Consider the following 23,549-nt stretch of genomic DNA (forward strand, 5'->3'; position numbering starts at 1 on the left):
TACTTAAAAAAGAGTAGAGGCATGTAACTGAGATGAGTAACTTGTACATGTTACTGCACATAGGGAGGGCCCAGGCTCCAATTCAAGTATAGTCTCAACAGTGACCCCCCCCCTTTGCATGCTGCTATACTTGGGCTTTTCCAGGCAAGATTTTGTACAGTAAGCATCAGCAGGATTATTTGCCAGCTGATCAACAAGCCTTCCAATAGTAAGTAGATGCATTGCCATCAGGTTCAGTCCCATGTATTATCTAGCAGAAGTACTCTCCAGAGGGAGTAGGTGCTGGCTCTCTGATTCATTAATAACAATGTATTGAGTATGCCTAGCAAGGTCATCACCCATACTGCATGTGAGAACAGAAACTGGAGACCCTCTAGTTATAAAACATGGCTGAAGCTGCTTCATACCACCAATAAGCAGGAAATAGTTATTTCACTGGGAACTGAAAGACATTTTCCACCTAAAGGTCTAGTTGGCATTTCTTCCAGCTAGAGAAGATATGCATATAAACAGCAACACTTGCTTCTCCAGAGTTCCATTTGTTGACATAGGCCATACCACTAGGAGATGCTATATATTTTGCATTGCCAGTCCATACCCTCCATGTGAGACTCCTGTTCATGGTGTAGGAAACCTCATTGTGATGGTACTGCCTATTTTCCATCCTTATTCTTTTTTTGTGCTTTTATTCCTGTATTTTCTTGCCTCTTGTTTACTATCCTATCTTCCAAGCTATCACTGGGATCCAACACCTTGCTGTCATGTTTGCTGTACAGGCAACATGTGAATGTCTAGAAAGGTGGATCCTGGTAAACTCACACTACTTTGGCCTCTGCTTCAACAACACAGTCTTGTTTATAAGGGTCAGTGGTGATGAAGTAAACAAGGCATGCTGTCCTGGATAGCCCTGGCATCCAGGACAGCATGCACTGAATGTCCATATGTGGCTCCACAGTGGATTGGGTGCTCTGCACTGAAACAAATTCCCTTTGAGAATGATTAATTTTTCATCCTCAAATTTATCACGAGTCCTCAACGAGCCTAATCATGTCCAGAAACCATTTAAACATCAACTGGAAACATAATTAAAAAACAAAAAACGTCAAGGGCAGCAGTAAACATTCCAGCCTTTATAATCTTACACTCAACTGAAGAATGTCCCCTAGGGAAGAGATCACCCTTCTTCATCTAGAAGTGTCATGATCATCAAAATCAGAAATACCAATGACAGTTTCTCCACACAAAACTTTGAACTACTCTTGAGGAGTAATATTAGAGTGAGATCTCCTTGGTGTTCCTGATGAAGAGGTATGTTCTGAAATGAAAGACCTTGAAGTGACAGCCACAAGAATACTCTTATGTAGGGATGGTTATCTGGTTCCCACCAGGAATATCATTCTCACTCTCAACACATCTAACCACCTACATCTGTAAAAGCATGATATCTAAACTATCCATTTAGGCTCTACATCTGAACACTTTGTGCTACTTTAAATGTCAGAAGTGTGGTCATTTCTCAAACTGCCTGGTCATGGCTCTGCATCTGTGTCTGATGTGTCAGTAAAGATAACGTGAATAAAGACTGTAAAAGCAAAACACTAAAATGCCCTAATTGTGAGGGAGATCACCCAGCCTACTCCCAAGAATGCAAAGGTAGAAGGATGAAAAGGAGATCCAAAAAAAATAAAAACTGAGCAGAGCATCCCTATCAGGAGGCAAGGAAGCAGTTTACCACAAATGTAGAACATCTAGTAGTAAGTCCTCATACACTGAGAAGGCAACTGTAAAGAAAGTGTTAGTAGCATATGTTGGTCCCTTAATGCATATGTCAGTCCCACCTTTTCACAATTACAACATCCCTGAATGGTATGATTTGCTTGCTGTCTCAGAGTACATAAAGGAGAAGAATAGATATGGACTCACTCCTGAGAACATACCAGAAATGATCTCACTCACATCCACTAATTAAAAAATAATGCAATGTGCACCACAGGGGATCAAAGATGCTTCCAGGTCCATTAATAGATGGCATGGATACCTCCATTCTCCCACAGGAATATAAAATAGCTACACCTAGTGCTCTAGTGTCTAATTTGATGATATCTTGGATACTTTTCCTGATGAAGAAGAAAAATGATGGACATTGAGCTTCCACAGTTCTTGAACTGTGGAAGCTCAATGTCCATCATTTTTCTTCCAAGGCCAGTGAAAACAAATCCAAGGCCAGTGAAAACAAAACCTCACAACATCAAAAACCAGGTGATACCACCAAAACTAAATAATTAAATCATTTCTACAATGGAATTGTCATGGATTCCATCAGAACATTAGTGACATCAAGGCTCTTTTGGTGAAGTATACACCAACCTGTTGCCAACAGGAAACATACTTGAAGCCAAGCGATCTAGCATTTCAAAATATAGCCATCATTTGTAAGAACAGGACAGGGATGTACCTGCCCACAGAGAAGTCACCATCTTTGTGGGCAACCATACTCCCTTCCAGCAAGTCCCACTAAACAAACATAGAGGCGGTTGCCATCTGACTCTCAGTTGGATCTCTTAAACCCAGTGTAAAAATCAAAGGTTTACATCTAGTGATGAGCTATGGAAATTTTAACAAAGGGCTCGCATCGTCGAGCAAAAAAAAGCCGTATTTCACACAAAAACTTTTATTAATACAGCTTGTTTACAAATGCTAATCAAAAGGTATGAAGATACAACCTGTAAAGGCTATCATTTTTAAACCAATATTTCATGATCTAAACATGAAATAGTTGCACTCAATCATCTGTGTTAATTTATCTTATATAAAAAACACATTTAAAAAAAAAAATTTTTTAAAAATCAGCTAATGCCTTTTTATTCCCGTAATATATAGGGAGTAGGCGAGGCCGTTTTTAGCCCTATCTAACTTTTGGAGACTGAGTGGGCAGTTCACTCTCCACTGGTACCCTATCAGAGATAGCTGGCCCAAGGCTATCTCTGATAGGGTATCACTAATTAAGCTGCATGCAATGAAGAGTGATGGCTCAACAAGTGCCGCCATCTTGTGGTCCCTAACCCTAACACTCGTATTTAATGTCTGAAATAATATGGATTCTATGGTCGATTTTCTTGAGTTTATGGGATGAAAAACCCGAGTTTCTGGGAGAAAAAACCCACTTGCCCTTGGCAGAGATCGACTAACTCGAGAACCGGTCGAAAAAAGGCTTAGGAAAATTTCCTCTAGCCACCGACTAGACTCGAAATCAAGTCTTCCTTCGTGCAGTCAAGCGCCGTGGTGTGCAAACACCACATCCACTGAGCTACACAGGCTCTAAAACACATTTTTTTACTATCAAAATATAATAAGAATAAAATCCTTTATAATCGCACATATGAAATAGTCCGCATTTTTTATAAACAAAATAAATTTCTTTTGTTTGTGATAGAAGTTTTTATGACAAACAATTTATAAACAGTTAATAAATTACTAATTATATGAAGAGCCAAAGGCTTCAATTCGGCGACATGAACTTATTTAAGTTAAGGGATATTGTATCCCATATTGTTTCTTAGCCGAATAAGAAACTCAAAGAGTTTCATGCCGAATATAGAAACTAATAAAGTTCTGCCATTCCAAGCGTAAGCAAATACCTGGATAGTGGCACCTGACCCATTTGGTAGTACAAACTGAGGCAACTCATAGAAAGGGTGGAGCAAGCTCCGATCACTATTCTTGATATTTACCCATAATGTGAACTTAGCTCCTAGGAGCTGTATTACTGTTCAACATTATGAGAGAAGGTCACTACCCAGACCGGTTTCAACCTTTATTGAGGTCTCATCGGTGAGTAGGTAGACCCTAGTTAATACCAAGTTTGTAGCGAACAGAACTTACATCCCTTCTGTGATCAAGAATAGTGATCAGAACTTGCTCCATCCTTTCTATGAGTTGCCTCAGTTTGCACTACCAAATGGGTCAGGTGCCACTATCCAGGTTTGCTTATGCTTGGAATCGCCGAACTTTATATAGTTTCTATATTCGGCATGAAACTCTTTGAGTTTCTTATTCGGCTAAGAAACAATATGGGATACAATATCCCTTAACTTAAATAATAAATAAATATTATCTAAACACAATAATATTTTAAGTATGTTATATTTCTCTTTTGTTTTTATACTTCAAGTGATAATCAACGGTACCAATCAAGGAGCATTATTTTATAGTCCTATTTATTTATATGCGATTGCTAAAAGTGAATTCTTATTTGTAAAATGGTAGTAACAGTAACTATAATATTTTATTTAATAAAATAACTTTGTTAGGTTACCGTATGAGTTTGTCATTTAATATATTTCAAAAAATTATGTTTTTTTTTTATTTGTTTTTTTTTTTTTGAAAAAATAAAAAAGTAAAGAAGAAGAACAAGGGGCTCACAAATTTGAGAAAAATTTAACAAAGGGCTCGGACGAGCCCCTTATAGCTCACCACTGGTTACATCATTCATTGGCCTAAGAGTAATAAAAAAAAAAGAGGATAAGAGCCCATAATTAGAAGGGAGGGAAAAGGGAAAGTAGGAGGACGGGAGTGAAGCCTCAGCTTATTGTTTCATCCTTTTAGCTTAACACTGTATTTCCACCTTAAGTTGGCATATAAGATCGGTGTTATTTGTATACCTGTATATACTTGTATATTCCTAACTTTCTAGATATGAAATTCATTGAGTTCATTGATCAAAATTTTCTGTCTGTTGTTCAAAAGTGGTGGAAACTGCAAAAACAGGATTTGTTCTTGTATGAGGAGAAGAATGCACACTGCATTACACAGCCATCTCCATTTAGAGATAGAGATTGGGCATTTCAAGAATGCAAGATTGACTGTATTGATGTTGTAGCAGAATTCACAAAATGAATTTCTCATTTCTCGTGAAGTGAAATCTCCAGATGTTGATATTTATGGAATGTTGACTTTATTATTGGGAAAAAAAGAGTTTATACCAAGTATGTATTTTCCTGAACATTTGTAATATCAGTCAGTATCTGAGGAGAGTACTTGTTAAAAGCACTTGCAAACAGTTTCTGCTTTGGGGCCTTTGTGGACTGCAATGCTAAATAATATAATTGTAAAGTCCAAAAAAGAACATGGGAGTTTGCTACTTGGATGGTTGGTCTGCAGTGTCTTCCTCACTTGTAGGATGGTACTGCTAAGATATTTTAGTTTTAGGGCTGAAGTTTCTATGCTTTTCTGGAAGTTGAAGGATTTTTATTACAACTTTCTTGCATAAATTGCCACAGAAGAATTCCAGAAGTTTCATGTACAGCCAGTGTTCTTCATCTTCAGAGATGCCAGTGATGTTGTTAATAAATTAGTATGCTGTGGACACATTACAGTTTTGATGAAATGTTGCCTTGAAGGAAAGTGACAGTAGTCTGCCTTTCCGGTCCTTGAGGCTGTCAACAGTTTTTGCTGGTAGTTCATCGACCTTGGGTTCAGGATGTACTGAAAAGGTAACAAGCTCTTTAAGGACTAGTCCAAAATGAATTTGACTCTCTGTACGGTTTAAATTGGGTTTTATTGGCATTTGATAAGCTGCATACTTTGAACTTCTCTAGGATTTTGAAGAACTTATTGATGAGTCACTGTCAAGAGTGCCCATCACATCATCTGAATAGGCCGTTGCTTTGGATTTCTTAATAGTGAGTGGAAGTAGAACTCAATTTTGCTGCATGTGTTGTTAATTTCCTGAAGTAAAAACTCAGGAACCAGTGCAGAAAAGAAGGTGACTGAAATGCAACCATGATTTATCTAATTTTTGATATTGATGAGGTCTGACAGTGTTTCATTTATCAGAAAGCGGGTGGCTCTTTTAGTTTCTCTAAACTATACAGAGAAGGAGGAGAATAAGAAGGAATGGTGGACATCAAAAGCTCATCAAAAACAGAATCGATCACTTAATAGAACAAATTGAATTCTGTTGTGCAGCCTGGGATGCCATACATTTTCATGCTCTGGATGGCATATTTTATCCCTAATTTAGCTAGTTATTTATGACATAGGTGAGATCATATTGTCCATGTTATTTACACTAATGGGTCTCTAGCTCTTCATTAGGAAGAGGCCCCCCATTGGTTTTGGTAAAGACGAACACTATCTGGCACTCCACAAACTTGCTGCCATATTTACGGCAGACAGGAAGGTGTTGAATAGTACCATGGGTACAGGATGAATAAACTCCCATGCCTTGCAATAAAATTCTGTTTGTTCTGATCCCATGTAGTCCATGTACTTTTCTAATGTGGCATTGCTTGTACACTGTGATTTTGCTCACAGTAATAGGTCAGTCCTGGAAAGGCAGCAATGCACCAAGAAGAGTAGTCTTGGGAAGCCATTGTCCTGGTAATATAGTACCTCTAGAAGGCTTAGAATTTAAAACATTATGGTCTTGTCCTGACAGCTTTCACTAATGCTGATGATAGTTCACCCCTCTCTGAACTTTGTAAAATGCCTATTGTAAAAGACAGCTCTGAAGGTTTATCTTTTGAGCATAGCTGAAGTGTGCTTTTAAAGTTTATTTTTCCTCTGTCCAAAAAGAAATCGAATTTTTCGAAAATAGAAGAATCTAGTGGCGCCACCTGTTATATCTTTTTGTTGTTAAAAGTGGCAACCTTTATTAGTGTTGTGTCAACTGTTTATGACATTTGTTTCATTAGAAGCCGAGTTATAGTGCCAAGAGTGATAGTGTGTTTTGATGAACAGTCAGAAAATGAGTTTCAAACAGAGAGCTGTGATTGACTTTTGTGTTAAACTTGGTAAAAGTTTTACCGAAATGCATCAAATGCTTCAAAAAGCATACGGTGATGAATGCTTATCCCATACTCAAGTTTATGAGTGGTTTAAGCGATTTCAAAGTGGTCGTGAGACTCTTGAGGATGACGAAAAGCCAGGCCTTCCAAAAACTGGACTGAGTGAAGTTAACATCCAAAAGCACCTGATTTCATCAAAGAAAACCCGAAATTGTCAGTGAGATTGATTGAAGATGAAACGGGGATTCCAAAATCAACTGTGCACAACAACATTTTGACTGAGAGTTTGGGCCTTCATAAATCTAATTCGCGATTTGTTCCCCACAAGTTGACCGACGACCAAAAAATTTATCAAATCAAACACTGCAAGGACCTCATTAAAACCGCTCGTAAGGACTCAAACTTCCTTGAAACGATCATTTCTAGGCACCAGGGTTTCTTGGTAATGAAGAGAAGGTAGAGAGGATCCAGAGGCCAGTGTAGCAGGTCTATGGAATGAACCTTACGAGAAACAGGTTGAAGATTTGTGGATTACAGAAACTGGTTGATAGTGGAAAAGGGGTGATATGATTGAGAGATACAAATTACTGAAGGGTTTTTACAAGATTAATTCAAAGGAAATTTTTCAGACGGGCGTGGTGGTGTGATAACTAGGGGCCATTGATGGAAACTGAGTAAAAGTGTAGTTTTGCTTGGAGTGTAGTGAATGAGTGGAATAGGTTGCCAGAATCTGTTGTGGGTGCCATGACTGTGAATTAGTTCAAAGCAAAGTATGATAGATGCTGCACAAATGTTGGATAGTTCTTGATATGATGTTTAGGGCCTCCCTCAATGAGTCTAAGGACTCCTTGGAGTTGCCCGTAATACTAATAATAATAATGTTCCAGTAGATGATACACTAGAACTCATTTTCAAAATATTCCCTTTCTCTGTCATCTCCAAACTCTTTAAGCTCTATATTAAATTGGAGTATTTTAGCTGTAACAACCAGCTCTTTAAAGAAAGTGAAGGTATAGCAGTGGACTCTCTTTTATCACCCCCTAGCTGCTAACTTGTGTATGAACTATTTTGAAACTGTAGTACTAAATTCACCCCCTCCCAGTGCCTTTTGGCCACATGGCCTACAGGCTGTTTCCAATTTTTTACAGTTCCTCAATGATATCCACCCTTGAATTAGTTTTACCCATTTTTCCACTGAAGAGGAAAGAGAAGCGGCTCTAGCCTTTGCTTGAATACCTTTGCTACAAGCCATTCAGATGGGTCCATCACATTTTCACTCCACCATAATGCCACACTACACTACACACACACACACACACACACACACACACACACACACACACACACACACACACACACACACACACCTGTCTGCCACTTCAGGAAGCAAATTTTGTTCTCAGGATCTTCACTGCAGTTCAAGCAATAGGATCAGCTTGCATCATTGATTGTTTCTCTTAAAAAGAGAAACAATCCCCTCTCCACCATTACATACACATATTCCTACATCAAAGTCACAAACTATAGACCAGGCTTATTCCTAACCAACACAAAACTAACCACAGCATCCTTTGGTCCAAGACTTGCCTCTTACATAGATCCCGTTATAGGTTCGAACGTTTGTTCAAGGAAAGCGTGGAGGCCTTGCTCCATAACCTGAATCGTAATGACTGTATATCTATATCAAAAATCTGAGAAAGTCTAATCAAGATTACTCATTAATTAATTCATTTTTTTTTTTTTTTAAATAGCAAATTCAATCATGTTTGTACTTCAAAATATTCCGTTTCATACTTAGTGATTTAACATCACGCGGCATGTTATAATTTTAACGATCTATTGTTAGTATTCTAGCTTGTATTTTTAAACTGTTCTTGTATTACCACTGATGATGGTCTGCTATTTCCAGACCGAAATATTTGGTTAAATAAATATCTTTCTTGTGATTACGTGATTATATCATTCAACCTTATGTCGCAAGTATCCTTGAAACAACAAAAACTACAACAGTTTACGAACTTCTGAACAAAGTTTCACTTTCCTGAGATAAACCAAGGACTGCCAGGATTTTTCCCACTTATCTTCACTGTTCCCTGTCAATGTCGGACTCCATATTTTGGACAGACATGATGGACCACCTTGGTAAGAAGAAGATAATACAAAAAATGTATACATGTAGTTTGTGTAACCTAGACGTGGACTAGCTCAACATGCCTAGGATAAAGATCATTTCAATAGATGAAAGAAAGTCAATCTACAATGCAAATCACAATTGAAATCATAGAGACATTTCCTGAAAGAAGCTGAATTTTTACAGAACCCATTTAACTGCAATCGAGTTGAGGGAATTATTATGATTATTATTATCATTATTATTATTATTACAGGCAACTCCACGGAGCCGAATGACTCATCGAAGGAGGCCCTAAGATCATGTCAAGAACAACTATTCGTCTTTCACACAGTATCTATCATACCTCGCCTTAAACTCATTCACAGTCATAGCAGCCACAACAGATTCTGGCGGCATATTCCACTCATTTACCACTCTCCAAGTAAAGAACCTAGCTCTAACACCCCTGTTAACCACATTTTTGCCCAGCTTCCATGTATGGCCCCTAGTCCTCCCACCACCAGCCCTATTCTCAAAAATATCTTCTGGATTAATCTTATAGAAACCCTTCAGTAATTTGAATGTCTCAATCATATCACCCCTTTTCCGCCTATCAACCAATTTTTGCAACCCACAAATCTTCAATCTGTTCTCATAAGGTTCATTCCACAGACCTGCCACCATCTTGGTCACTTGTCTCTGGATCCTCTCCACCTCCTTCTCATCAAGAAGAAACCCTAGGGCCCATATCTGGGCACAGTAGTCCAGATGGAGTCTTATCAGGCTCTCTGAAAGTATTTTTCAGTAACCAAGTGATTTGATGAGCTGTTTTAGCCACTTTTGCAATGTGCCCCCTAAATTTCAACTCCCTATCCACCAACACTCCCAAATCCCTGGCCTCATCAATCTCCTGGAGTAGTTCCACCAATGTGATATACTGCTGCTAATCTTTTCACTCCAAAATGCATAACCTTACACTTTGCCACATTAAATTGACATCCATTTTTCCTAGCCAAGTCCTCCAAACTATCCAAATCATCCTGTAAAATTTTGACATCTTGTGCACTCACAATTGCTCTACCCAACTTTGCATCATCAGCAAACAAGTGAACACTTCCTCTCAGATCATTTCCTATATCGTTAATGAACAAATTGAAAAGTAGTGGTCCAAGAACAGAACCCTGCGGCACACCACTAGTCACAAGCCGTCTTTTGGACTCCACTCCTGAATAAACCACTCTCTGGTATCTCTCCATCAACCTCCCTCCTATCCATCTCACCAACCCTATATCCATCCCCATCTACTCCAGTTTACTGATTAGAGTTCCATGTGGTATCCTATCAAAGGCCTTGGCAAGGTCCAGTAGAATCACTGAAAAACCCATTACCCTTATCCAGTTCAGTCGTTACTGTGTTATAAAACGTGAGCAAATTACTGAGGCATGATCTACCCTTCACAAAACCATGTTGTCCCCCATACAGTATCCCATTTTCATCTATCCAATCCTGTATTCTTCTCTTGACTAGTTTCTCCAAGACCTTGACAACGATTCCTGATATGCTAATCGGTCGGTAATTTACAACAGCAGTCTTCGAACCTCCTTTATGCAGTGGAACTATTTTCCCCTCTTTTCACCCCCTCGTGACCAACCTAGACCCGAGACTCAGATTAAACAGAATGGTCAAGGGTACTGACAATTCTTTAGCCGCTTCACGTACGACAAGAGCTGGTATGCCATCCAATCCCACAGATGTATTGACATTGAGGTTTTGTAATAGACTACTCACCTCCATCTCATTCACCACAATTCCTGTATAAACTTTTGGTTCATTCATTTCTGTAATGTCACCACCTGGATGATATACTCTTGCAAAGTGCTCGCTCAGTAATTCAAGTATATCAACTGATTCAGTTACCTCCCTATCATCAGCATTCTTTTAAAATCATTCTGCCATGTACATTTTTTCTTCTACTTGCAACATATCAAAAAAACGGTTTAGGATTGTCTTTAGCCTGCATGGCCAATGTTCTTTTTTAATCCTTTTTTGCTTTTCTTACCACACTCATTACCCTTCTGGCCTGGGCTTTATACTGTTCATGTGTCTGCTGGTCACCTTTCTCCTTAAATTCCCTCCATAGTTGTTTCTTTTTTTGCAGCTCAAGCTTAATGGTGTTATTCATCCATTTAACTCCTACTTGATTTATTATTCGGACTCTAGGTATACAGTCAGCCATTGCTTCATGCAAACACTTCTTAACCACCTCCCATGCACTGTCAACTTCTAGCCTTTGTAGTTTTACATGCCATGGCACTGTACCAATCAATCTCCTAAGCTTGTCATACTTACCAGCCCGATAATTCCACATGTACCCTGTCTTAATTGTAAATTCCACACCTTTAGCCACCTCCCAAGTCAAGACCCTATGATCGCTCTCACTAATTGGTGGCACTGTGGTCATATTCATTACAGCCAAATTCTCAGATGCAATTACTAGGTCAAGCACACTCTCTGCCCTTAGTATTTTCCATTACATGCTGTCGCAGATAGTTATCCCTTAATAACCACATAAAATCCAATTCCTTCCTCCCATGTGTCCTCTCCTCCTTCCAATCAATGTTACCATAGTTGAATCTCCCATAATAATTACCCTTCTTCCACTCATTTCTTCTATTTGCTAATGCATACTATCTCCACCATCTATTCCATCACCTGGTCTATAGTTACACCCAACTGTATATTTTGTTCTGCTAGTTTCAATCTCACACCAAATAGCCTCAAATGTGCTCTTATCTCTATCCTGCAGTTGTGTCATCTTCTGTCAGCCATGTTTCACTAATGCCAATAACTGTGGTCTGGAAGTGTCAACCAAAGCCAAAAATTCTTCCTTCTTGTTCCTAATACTTCTGGCATTTGTATACATGAAGAAGCCGATTTTTCCCATCCTTGTTTTGATGCCTTATACTAACTATCCCATTCTGATTTATGGTCTTTCCTACTCGCTTGGGCATATTACACATTCACACACTCAATTGTCTCCCTAAAATCTGCATATCTACTTCCCCCCCCCTCCCCTTAATAACCCTAGTTTCCCTGGTTCTGTACATTCACTTCCACCATATTCCACAACACCTTTTCAAGTTTCCGCACACCAGATCCATTCAAATGTAATCCATCCTTTTTATGTAAATCCTTTTGCCCATCGAACTCATTCCACATATCCACAAATTCCACACCACTCATCAAACATAATTCATGCATAAAGTCATTAGCAATTATGGCCCTCCTTCTATATTCTTCACTGTCATGCCGTGGCAACTGACTCACCATCCTAACTCTCTCACTTTTCTTTTGCTACCTCAAGCAATTTCTTCACATCCTTACTCATAGCCTTTTTGTTTCCTTTGAAATCATTTGTACCCGTTACCACTATCAATTCCTTCACCCGCTGTTTTTGCATTCTAATTGACTCGCTTACATTCTTTACGGTCGCACCGGGTTGGTACGATTTTGTTAAACTCTCAACTAACACACCTCTTACTAGGGAATCTCCATACAACACACGCTCTTTCATTTTGTTTACACTCACTATCATACCCTTATTTTTTCTATCTATCATACTTTTGCCGATTATTAGTCGGTACGCTTGTTAAAGATTTTTGCCAACGTTCCACTTGCTGGTTTACTCCATGTATCGCTCTGCATAATAGAGCTATTTCACTCATTGTGTCAGTGTCATCATTTTTATTTTCTGATGATTCATTCAGTTCTGTATGCTTAACTTCATTCTCTCTTACAACGCCACTCTCACAGCTATCATGTACTACCTCGCAAATATCCTCATTCATACCTCGAATATCGCTGTTATCTAGATTCTCACTTTCGACAATGTTATCACTCACACAACCTGAAACACTCTTTAAATCCTACATTCTTTACACTTTTTGCACACAATCACTCCACAATCATTGTTTAACCAGACTCCAACCGCTCTCCTCGATGCATACATTTCGCAAATGGTACACTGAATCAAGTTTTTTAAGTTAAGATTTTCAGACAAATATGGCGACCTGGACAACATCTTTGTATTCCTCTTTATGGGAGCCATGTGCACAGATAATCGATCTATCAATTTACTATTAAAATACTCAAAAAACACACAAACATCATCCAGACACGTTAAAATACTAAAAGTAAACAATACTATGTAAATACTATGCAAATTCATCAATTTTTACTCAAAATATCACTTATCTGGTCAGGAGCTATCCTCAGACACTACATACTACATAGCCCTATCCTATGAAAAATTTGTTTTCATTCAATCTTTGCTGACTGTCTTTAAAACTGATAATGCTAGATTCAGCAGCCAAAATATTAGCATGTAAATACTTAATTTAATGAGTAAATTATTTATTGTCATTCCAGTTCCATGTTGTTTTTATTCCAGAAACTTCGACATGAATCACACAATTATTATATCTTTTCAGAAACTTCTCTGGGTAAGGAACAAGTTAACGTACCACACAAAGATGGTGGAACATACAAAATCACAATTTATTGGTTAAATTTTCTATTATTTTCAGGTGCCTTTTTTAGTACACACTTCTTCAGGAGAGTGAATTAAAGCTACCTGATATTATAGTAGGGGAGTTTAGTGGGTTATGCATCTATCACATGCTGCATTGTTGATCTATTTCAAATATTCTATACAGATACAGTTAGCTAGTTTGTAGTAAACTTGGTTGCTGTAATATCAAGTAGTTTTGTTTCACTCTCCTGAAGAAATGTACTAAAAAGTACATGAAATTAGTAGAGAGCTTTCATCAATAAATTTTTATTTTATAAGTCCAACAGTTTCCATGGTAAATATACCAGACATTGAATCTAACACAGTTATATCACAATTCTATCACCCACAATGACCAATTATCTGTCCTGTATTAGTAAAATCATGTTTTGAAAAACTGTTGTTACCTGTCTGAAATAACCATTGCATAATTGAAAGATGAGATCGTGCTTATTTTTATATTTATAATATTTATCTATGTTCATAATATTTACTGACTGAATTCCGAGAATTAGAAAAACAAATTAATTTAATTTAACACACGTTTCGTCGGAATGCCGAATTCTTCAGGCGTGAGAACATTAAAAGCAAACATAAACAACACTGTAAAGAAACATTGTACCACCACAATAACAGGCTATAAACTGAATTTATTGAACTGAAGCTACAGTTCGGGATAAAGTTCTATTGTTAGGCATCTGCGAACGTGTGACTTCACGGGTGCACCAGTATCTGATATTTTTGAGCTATGTAAATCTGGCAAACTATAACAAAGGTTACTGTTTATGTGAAAAGAGTCTAGGATAATTTCTTTGGATTCAACTATGCAGCATTCTACTTCATCTTGGCATATATGAATGTTTGATGTCGTATATTCCAGTCTGTTTCATGTTAGTGGCCTTCATTATTTGTATTCACTGAGAACAGGACATGGCTTGAGAGGGTGCTTGCACTCGTTCTACTATAAGCGATGTCTTTCTGATGTTCTTCGATACGCAGGAGGATGGACTTCTCAGTTTAGCCATAATATGGCATCCCACAGTCACATATGATTTTATACACACCTGGAAACTGAAGATGGTTGTGATCTTGTTTTGGTTGGCTTAGAATTGATCTGAGTTTAGGAGGAGTGGAAAAGCACGTTTTTATATTAAATTTTTTCATATTCTTCTTAGTTTCTGGGAGAGCGAGCTGATGTATGGTAAAGAGATATAACCATTGGGGTTGTCCTGTGTCTTTGTGTTCTTTTGAGGATGGCAGTATAGTTGTTTATTGATAGTTTTTGAGGAATAGCCATTATTTGTGAGGGTTCTTTTGAGATGTTGTAGTTCATTTTTCAGCTTCTCCTCATCTGACAATACAGACCTGGCACGAAGAGCCAGACTGGAGATGATACCTAACTTCTATGTTGCATAGTGGTGTGAGGACGCATGCAGGTATCTATCCGTGTGCATTGATTTTCTGAAGATCGAGATTTTTAAGGAGTCAGACATCTTAGTAAGTTTGATGTCTAAAAATGGCAGAGATCCATTTTCTTCAATTTCGATGGTAAACTTGATGTCTGGGTGGAAGTTGTTTAAGTGATTTAAAAAAATGTGAAGATTATCTATACCGTATTCCCAAATAAGAAATATGTCATCCACATAACGGAGCCAGATTTTAGATTTAAGTGGAGCAAATGAGATTGCCTTTTCTTCGAAATCCTCAAAAAAAATGTTGGCTAGTATTTCAGACAGGGGACTGCCCCTTGCTAATCCCTTATTTTGTTTATAAATTTTTTCTTTGAACTTAAAGTAGCCTGAATTAATAGAATGTGACAGCAGAACAAACATTTTTTTGAGATCTTGTTACTTAAAATATTGAGAACCTCTTGAGTTGGAACATTTGTAAAGAGTATCACCACATCAAAGCTCGCCATAATATCTGAATTCTTGAGCTTTATATTTTTAATTTTAGATACGAAGTCCATTGAATATTTAATGTAGAAGGAGATTTTCCTGCTTGTTCTTGTGCTGATTTCGATTCTATAAATTCTGAGCCAACCAAAACAGGCTCACAACCATCTTCAATTTCTTGGTGTATATAAAATCATATGTGACTGTGGGATGCCATATTATGGCCAAACGAGAAGTTCATCCTCCTGCATCTCGAAGAACATCAGAGAGACATTGCTTATAAGAGAACCAGAGCAAGTGCTCTCTCAAGCCATGTCCTGTTCTTATTGAATACAAATAATGAAGGCCACCAACATGAAATAGACTGGAATACAACATCAAACATTCACATATGTCACGAAGAAGTAGAATGTCGCATAGTTGAATCCAAAGAAATTATTCTAGACTCTTCTCACATAAACAGTAACCTTAGTTATAGTTTGCCAGACTCACATAGCTCTGCTATCAGATAGTGGTGCACTCATGAAGTCATACACTCGCAGATGCCTAACAATAGAACTTTATCCCAGACTGTAGCTTCAGTTCATACTTAATTCCAGTTTATAGTCTGTTATTGTAGTGGTACAATGTTTATTTCTTTACGGTGCTTTTTATATTTGCTTTTAATGTTCTCATGCCTGAAGAATTGGCATTCCGATGAAGTTCGTTGTGTGTTAAATTAAATTAATTTGTTTTTCTAATTCTCGAAATTCAGTCAGTAAATAATATGAACATATCTACATACAGAGTCAATATAGCTGATAATCATCATATCCCTTATGACGAGGATAAAATCCAACTTATAAAAGCTTATCAAAAGACCCTCAGAAGCATTGGACTTTTTATTAACAGGCTTATCTTCTTAAAACCTTGTAAGCTCTTTTCTATCTTTCCAAAATTCCTACAATTCAGAGAAGTCATAACAACAGAAAGGGCACACAGAATTTACATAAAAGCAAAATTAGAACTTTTATCAGAAAGAATTGGCAATACCAAATACAATTTAACTTTTCTCTTTACGAAAAAATCAATTTTAGAAAACCAATTAGCGGCATCCTTAGACTACGTGTCATGGAACTACATTCAGGAGATTAGCACACTTTGGGCCTCAAGATCTCAGAACACTAATAAATGTAAGCGAATTAGGAAATTTAATTTGCTCAAATTGGCACAAGAACGATCCACCCCTAAAAATCAAAAGGCCTCAAAAAAATATTGATAAACCAATCGTTGTATATTTTTAATCCTGAAGAACAAACATATTCTCTCAAAAGGTCTTAATTTTGTCCTTTCGTCTAAGACAATCCCTAGAGAATTGTTTCTCACTTAGATAGAGAAAGCTACTTCCTACCGCAGAGGCAAATTTACTTCGCATGGAGGCCATATTTGCGATCAACAATGCAAAACCCCAGTTGACAACATTTCTCCTGGTGAAAGACAAGCCATTAAAAACTTACGAAGAACAAAGATGTTATCATCCTCCAAGCTGACAAGGGTAATGCAACTGTCGTCTTAAATAAAACAGATTACTGTAACAAAATCTTAGCAATATTAGAGTCAGATACATGCTCCTAGAGAGAGACCCAATGAGAGAGATACATAATAGTACCAATAACCTTCTAAAAAAGACCATGGATCCAAGAAACAACGCCTTTCTTTTCGTTCTCTACATCCACTCATCTCCAGATTATACAGCCTTCCAAAGGTACATAAAGAAAATTTTCCACTAAGGCCAATTGTTGATAGTATTGACTCACCTATAAGTTATCAAAATATCTAGCGTCCTCCTTAAAAGGTTTAGCAGGAAAATCTCCTTCTACATTAAATATTCAATGGACTTCGTATCTAAAATTAAAAATATAAAGCTCAAGAATTCAGATATTATGGCGAGCTTTGATGTGGTGACACTCTTTACAAATGTTCCAACTCAAGAGGTTCTCAATATTTTAAGTAACAAGATCTCAAAAAAGATGTTTGCTCTGCTGTTACATTGTATTAATTCAGGCTACTTTAAGTTTGAAGAAAAAATTTATAAACAAAATTAGAGATTAGCAATGGGCATCCCCCTGTCTCCAATACTAGCCAACATTTTTTTCAAGGATTTCGAAGAAAAGGCCATATCTATTGCTCCACTTAAATCTAAAATCTGGCTCCATTACGTGGATGACATATTCCTTATTTGGGAATACGGTATAGATAATCTTCACATTTTTTTAAATCACTTAAAAAACTTCCACCCAGACATCAAGTTTGCCATTGAAACTGAAGAAAATGGATTGCAATTTTTTTAGACATCAAACATACTAAGTTGTCTGACTCCCTAAAAATCTCGATCTTCAGAAAATCAACGCACACGGATAGATACCTGCATGTGTCCTCACACCACTATCCACCACAGAAGTTAGGTATTATCTCCAGTCTGGCTCTTTGTGCCATGTCTGTATTGTCAGATGAGGAGGAGCTGAAAAATGAAATAGAACATCTCAAAAGAACCTTCACAAATAATGGCCAGTCTTCAAAAACTATCAATAAACAACTATACCGCCATCCTCAAAACAACACAGAGACACAGGACAACCCCAATGGTTATATCTCTTTACCATACATCAGCCTGCTCTCCCGGCAACTAAGAAGAATTTTTAAAAAATTTACCGTACATTATCGCATATAATGCGAAAAATTTATCGTCTAAAGTTAGGGGTTCACATTATATGAGGATCTTAAAAAATATAACATCTTATTAGACTTGCACACACAATATATACTACCTAATGCCTATGCAAATAAATCTGCTTGACCCACTCGCATTCGGCGACCGAACGCACATCATATCTGCGCATAAAGCTAGTAATGTAAGTAGTTCTAATATCCCACCCCCTTGGCAGGATATTAGCACAATTATATCGATTTAACCACAGTTCATTTTAAATATTATTCGTTAAACAAACCTAGCCTGAAAATGAGCCAACAGAAACATAAACGTTCATCTTTTGAAGCAGGATTTAAATTGCGTGTCGTGCAGTTTGCAGAAGAACATAATAACAGTGTTGCTATGAGAGAATTTGTTGTAGCAGAGAGTAATGTTGGACTTTGGCGTAAGCAAAAAGACAGTCTTGACTTTTGACGATGATGATGACGACAACTACTAAACTGATGATGCAATGCCTACTGATGATTTATAAATTAAATGTTTGATGACTCAAAAGATGAAGAAGAATTTAAAGGATTTTGACATTTTGTTTTAAAATAAATATTTCTTTCGTTAATTCGCATTGTTTTATTTATAATGTTTGGGAACAAGATTAACAGATCGCATTATACGTGGACATGGCATTTTAGGGCCACTTTTCAAACAAAATTTCTAGTTCGCATTATATGTGGATTGCATTATACGCAAAAATATACAGTAATATAAAAACGTGCTTTTCCACTCTTCCTAAACTCAGATCAATTCTAAGCCAACCAAAACAGACTCACAACCATCTTCAGTTTCCAAGTGTATGTATATAAAATCATATGTGACTGTGGGATGCCATATTATGGCCAAACTGAGAAGTCCATCCTCCTGCATCTCGAAGACCATCAGACAGACATCGCTTATAGAAGAACCAAAGCAAGCGCTCTCTCAAGCCATATCCTGTTCTTAGTGAATACAAATAATGAAGGCCACCAACATGAAATAGACTCAAATGCAACATCAAATATTCATATATGTCACGATGAAGTAGGATGTCTTATAGTTGAACCCAAAGAAATTATCCTAGACTCTTCTCACATAAACAGTAACCTTCATTATAGGTTCCAGACTCACATAGTTCAAACTTAATTCCAGTTTATAGTCTGTTATTGTAGTGGTACAATGTTTCTTTATGGTGTTTTTTATGTTTGCTTTTAATGTTCTCACACTTGAAGTCGGCATTCTGATGAAACATGTTGTGTGTTAAATTAAATTAATTGTTTTTCTAATTCTCGGGATTCAGTCAGTAAATAATATGAACATATCTACATACCGAATCAATATAGCTGATAATCAATATATATATATATATAATTATGTATATGTGCCAGGCTGACATATATATGTATTATATGTAGGCCTCTTTAGCCAAGTGGTTAGCATTATGCTGATACTGTACGAGGGTTGTTTGAAAAGTTTGGTAAAAGAATAAGTTAAGCACATTTTTTTGGAAAAAATCACCTTTATTTCTCAACATGGTCCTCATCAAGTTCTACACATTTGGTCCACCAAGTTTCCAATTTTTTATCCCATCTAAAAATTAGGATTTGTCAAATTGTGCAAAATAGTCATTGACAGCCTTGATGACATCCTCATTCAAAGAAAATTTTTTCCCACTGAGCCAAATTTTTAAGTTTGGGAACAAGAAGAAGACACAGGGGGCCAAGTCCGGAGAATACGGTGGATGTGGAACCAATTCGAACCTCAATTCATGCAATTTTGCCATTGCAATGGTCGATGTATGGGATGATGCATTGCCTTGATGAAAAAGCACTTTTTTGTGCGCCAATCTTGGCCGTTTTTTCTTCAGTTCTTCTTTTAAACGGTCCAACAATGACGCATAATAGACTCCTGTTATTGTCTTAGCCTTTTACTTAGTCTATCATGATAATTCCTTGGAATCCCAAAAAACAGTGGCCATCACCTTCCTAGCTGAGAAAATGGTCTTTACTTTTATCGGTGCTCTTTCACCAGGCATTGTCCACTGTTTTGACTGCTGCTTGGACTCGGGTGTGTAGTGGTGGATCCAGTTTTCGTCTACAGTCACAAATCGATGCAAAAATCCCTGAGAATTGTGATTAAACATCGCCAAACACTGCATTGAAATGTCTTTTCACATGCGTTTTTGATCGACAGTCAACAATCGCAGCACCCATCACACAAACACACACACACACAGTTTTCTCATGTGCAATTTTTTGTGCAGGATATTATACACTAGTTCAGTTGAGATGCCTACAATTTCAGCAATCTCATGGACTTTCACTAGGCAGTCTTCATTAAGGGTACTGTGGATTTTGTCAATCATTTTCTTCATATTTACCTTAGTCGGGCATCTGGAGTGTGCCTCATCTTCAATGGACTCATGACCACGTTTAAACTCATTCATCCAATAATAAATAGTCTTTAATGCTGGTGCAGAGTCCCCATGAACTGCATCTAACTCGACTTTGATCTGCACATCTGTTCACTTCAAATAAAAGTGTTTTATCACTGCACAAAACTCGTTTTTCTCGATTTTTGTGAAAAATGTGAACACAGTAATTTTAAATGTATGCCAAATAAGAACTATGCTTCCTACCTGGCTAAACTTTTGCCAGGGGTCATGAAAAAGGTGATACATGCTGACACTGGTATGAATGTCACCGTCTATTGGAAATTTACCTAACTTTTCAAACAACACTCTTAGATTTTATAAAATAACTTGTTTTTGCTCTTTTTAATTTTCCATTTATTTTATTCATATCTTTCAAGAATTAATGACTGCATTATATCAGTTTTTATTAAATCTTTCTTGTTGTTAGTTATGGCAACTCTAGAAAGACTAGACCCAAAGACATTAAAGGCAGAAAGAGAGGCTCGAATAGAAGAAGATCTTAGTCCTGTTCAGCCATTACCAATAACTCAACAACGGGAAAACTACCTCACCTGAACAATCGAAGAATTGCTTTCATAAAGTGTGTGTGATCACAGTAATGATTTCGATAGTGAAACATACATATTCTTGTTTAAAAACAAGAATTTGATTACTCTTTGTATATTTTATTGTGTATAGTACTATATTTACATTAAGCATTTTGAAAAAATAATCAAAACACTTTAGCTTCAGTATGATCAGTTTTAGCAATTAGTGAAATATCCTTTCCTTAAACATTTCTTTTTCTATAAGTATACATATATATTTTGATTTCTTAAATGTCTTCTTTATTGTGATCATGTTCATCCGTGCTAATTCATAGTTTGAATATCATTTTTTAAAAGACCTAGGAGCTGTAATTAATAAAGGTATTGTAATATAGACCATAAAAGTTAATATGAATCAAAATCTATTGTTATCAATTTTAAATAGAGAAAATGAGATGATCTCTTTGTTGGGCAGGGGAGAGGGGGGTGTTGAATTATTGATGTATGTAGAGTTTGCATACACTATTCTTTAGATTAAATATTAAAGAGCCCTGCATCAGAATATTGATTATTCGACACTGACACTTTTTTAAAATTGTCAGCATCATTTTTTTAAAATTAATGTTTAGCTATTAATTCAATTTGCGATATATGTCTAAAGCTCTTATTAATGATCTCCAAAGGCATCTTCTCTCTGGAACTAATTGCATTATTATTATGTAAGAATCCTTGAAATCATAACAAAAAAAAAAGTGTCCTTTAGGAATAATAGCTATATATAAGTGATAACTATGCAAATACATTACTATCAGACTGATCATGATGTATAACGGAATTAACATGTTATATATATATATTAGTACGTCATCACATCATGTATGTATATATATAAATATCTGTAAAAAAAATGAAATATATATATATATATATATATATAAATTCTTTGTTTTTGAATATAAACAGGATCTGGTTGTTCTCCGATGGCTACTTAGTACTTTACCTATTCCTGTATGATATTCATAGAGATATATTTCTCTTGTTACTTTGTTTATTGGCAAAAAAAACTTAACAGAGACTATTTTTGAGACTTGAAGATTTTTGTGCTGATTACGGTTGACTTCTATGATATTTTGAGAATCTTTGGACTTCTAAAGAATTTTGCATGTTGACTGTTTATAACTAATGTTACTGGAATCAAGATACTCAGGTAATTGCATACTATATTACTTCAGCTTGACAGAGCAGACCAGCTGAAGTTTAAATTTTAAATTGGTCACAATAACATCATTATTTTTCATCATCAGTTTACCACTTTTCCATGTTTTCTACCTTCAGAATGGATACAGAGTTTAATCATGTATATTACACATGTACATAGTTAATTTTTTTAACGTTACTCTTTTGTAAGTTTTCTTATTTTTCTGCTAAAATTGCACCTTATAAATGTTAAGAACTTTTAATTGTTTATTTTTGTTACTTATTTTATGTTCTGTTCCTGTACCCAGTATTCATTGGAAGAATGCCCTTATGTGTTGAAGAATAAGTCAATAAATTGTTTTATAGTTACCATCAATGAATTGTTTCTGCATTTATGGCACTCAGTTACAATCCAAAATTTATTTTTGGGACTTACCAGATTAATAATGTCACAAAGTATCTTCCAGATTAATATTGTCACATACATTGATACCACATACCAATATTAATTTATTGTGAAAAAAATATATATATATTGCAACTATAATGTTTCGTTAATACTTTTACTTAAAATAAACTTCATTACTCTATGTTTTGATATTGACATCAGGATCATATTCTGGAATACATACATATTCACCCAAACACAAGCTAAACAACATCTAACTCTTCATTTATATGTGTATACTCCAGATAGTAATGCTCTTTATGTGAAGGTGAAATATTATTATTGTTATAATTGTATGACTGCCAGATCATCCCGTAACTTATTGCAGGACACTAAACAATCCACTGTATTTACTTCATCATCTACAACACAGTTTCTATCTGTTAATTGCATGTGTTCTCTGGCTGGTTTACTATTCAATGGAAAAACCCTACTATCTCTGTATGGCCAGTTAACCTGCCTTCAGTTGAAAAAAGCCGATATAAATATTCCTTGCATCATGATGAGAATCATCCAAGTCTTTTCCAGTTGAGGGGCACATGTTCTATTATTCTTGCAAATGAACACATTGGAGGTGCCATTGGATAACTAACTTTATTTTAAATGAAGTTGTAACTCATACATGGAAGTAGTAGTCTCCATATTTTTATTTTATTTATTGTAATGAATGGAAAATTATTAATACTACACTGCTTGAACAGACATCAAACCTATGGGGCATACTTTCCACAAGTGTACAACAGTGATCAACAGGAATTTTGGACCATTCTTCCTGTAGGCATGTAATAAGGTCCTGGACTGTTGTGGGGCAGATGTCCCTTGACCACACTATATACTCCAGTCTATCCCACAGATGTT

General features: G+C 36.4%; 1 protein-coding gene across 1 annotated transcript in view; it reads left to right on the plus strand.

Annotated features, from left to right (window-relative positions):
• The window catches only part of LOC150092814 (uncharacterized), a 740,966-nt gene extending 718,353 nt beyond the window's left edge, over nucleotides 1–22,613 (plus strand). The window contains exon 28 of the mRNA XM_090414287.1: nucleotides 20,947–22,613. Coding sequence (XP_090270413.1) covers nucleotides 20,947–21,074 — 128 coding nt within the window. The 3' untranslated portion in view covers nucleotides 21,075–22,613. The remainder of the gene's footprint in view (nucleotides 1–20,946) is intronic.
• Nucleotides 22,614–23,549: the final 936 nt, after the last annotated feature.

This window comes from Typopeltis vanoorti, chromosome 25, assembly GCF_054136105.1.
Source record: "Typopeltis vanoorti isolate ZY-2024b chromosome 25, IOZ_Tvanoo_1.0, whole genome shotgun sequence".
Taxonomy (NCBI): Eukaryota; Metazoa; Arthropoda; class Arachnida; order Uropygi; family Thelyphonidae; genus Typopeltis; species Typopeltis vanoorti.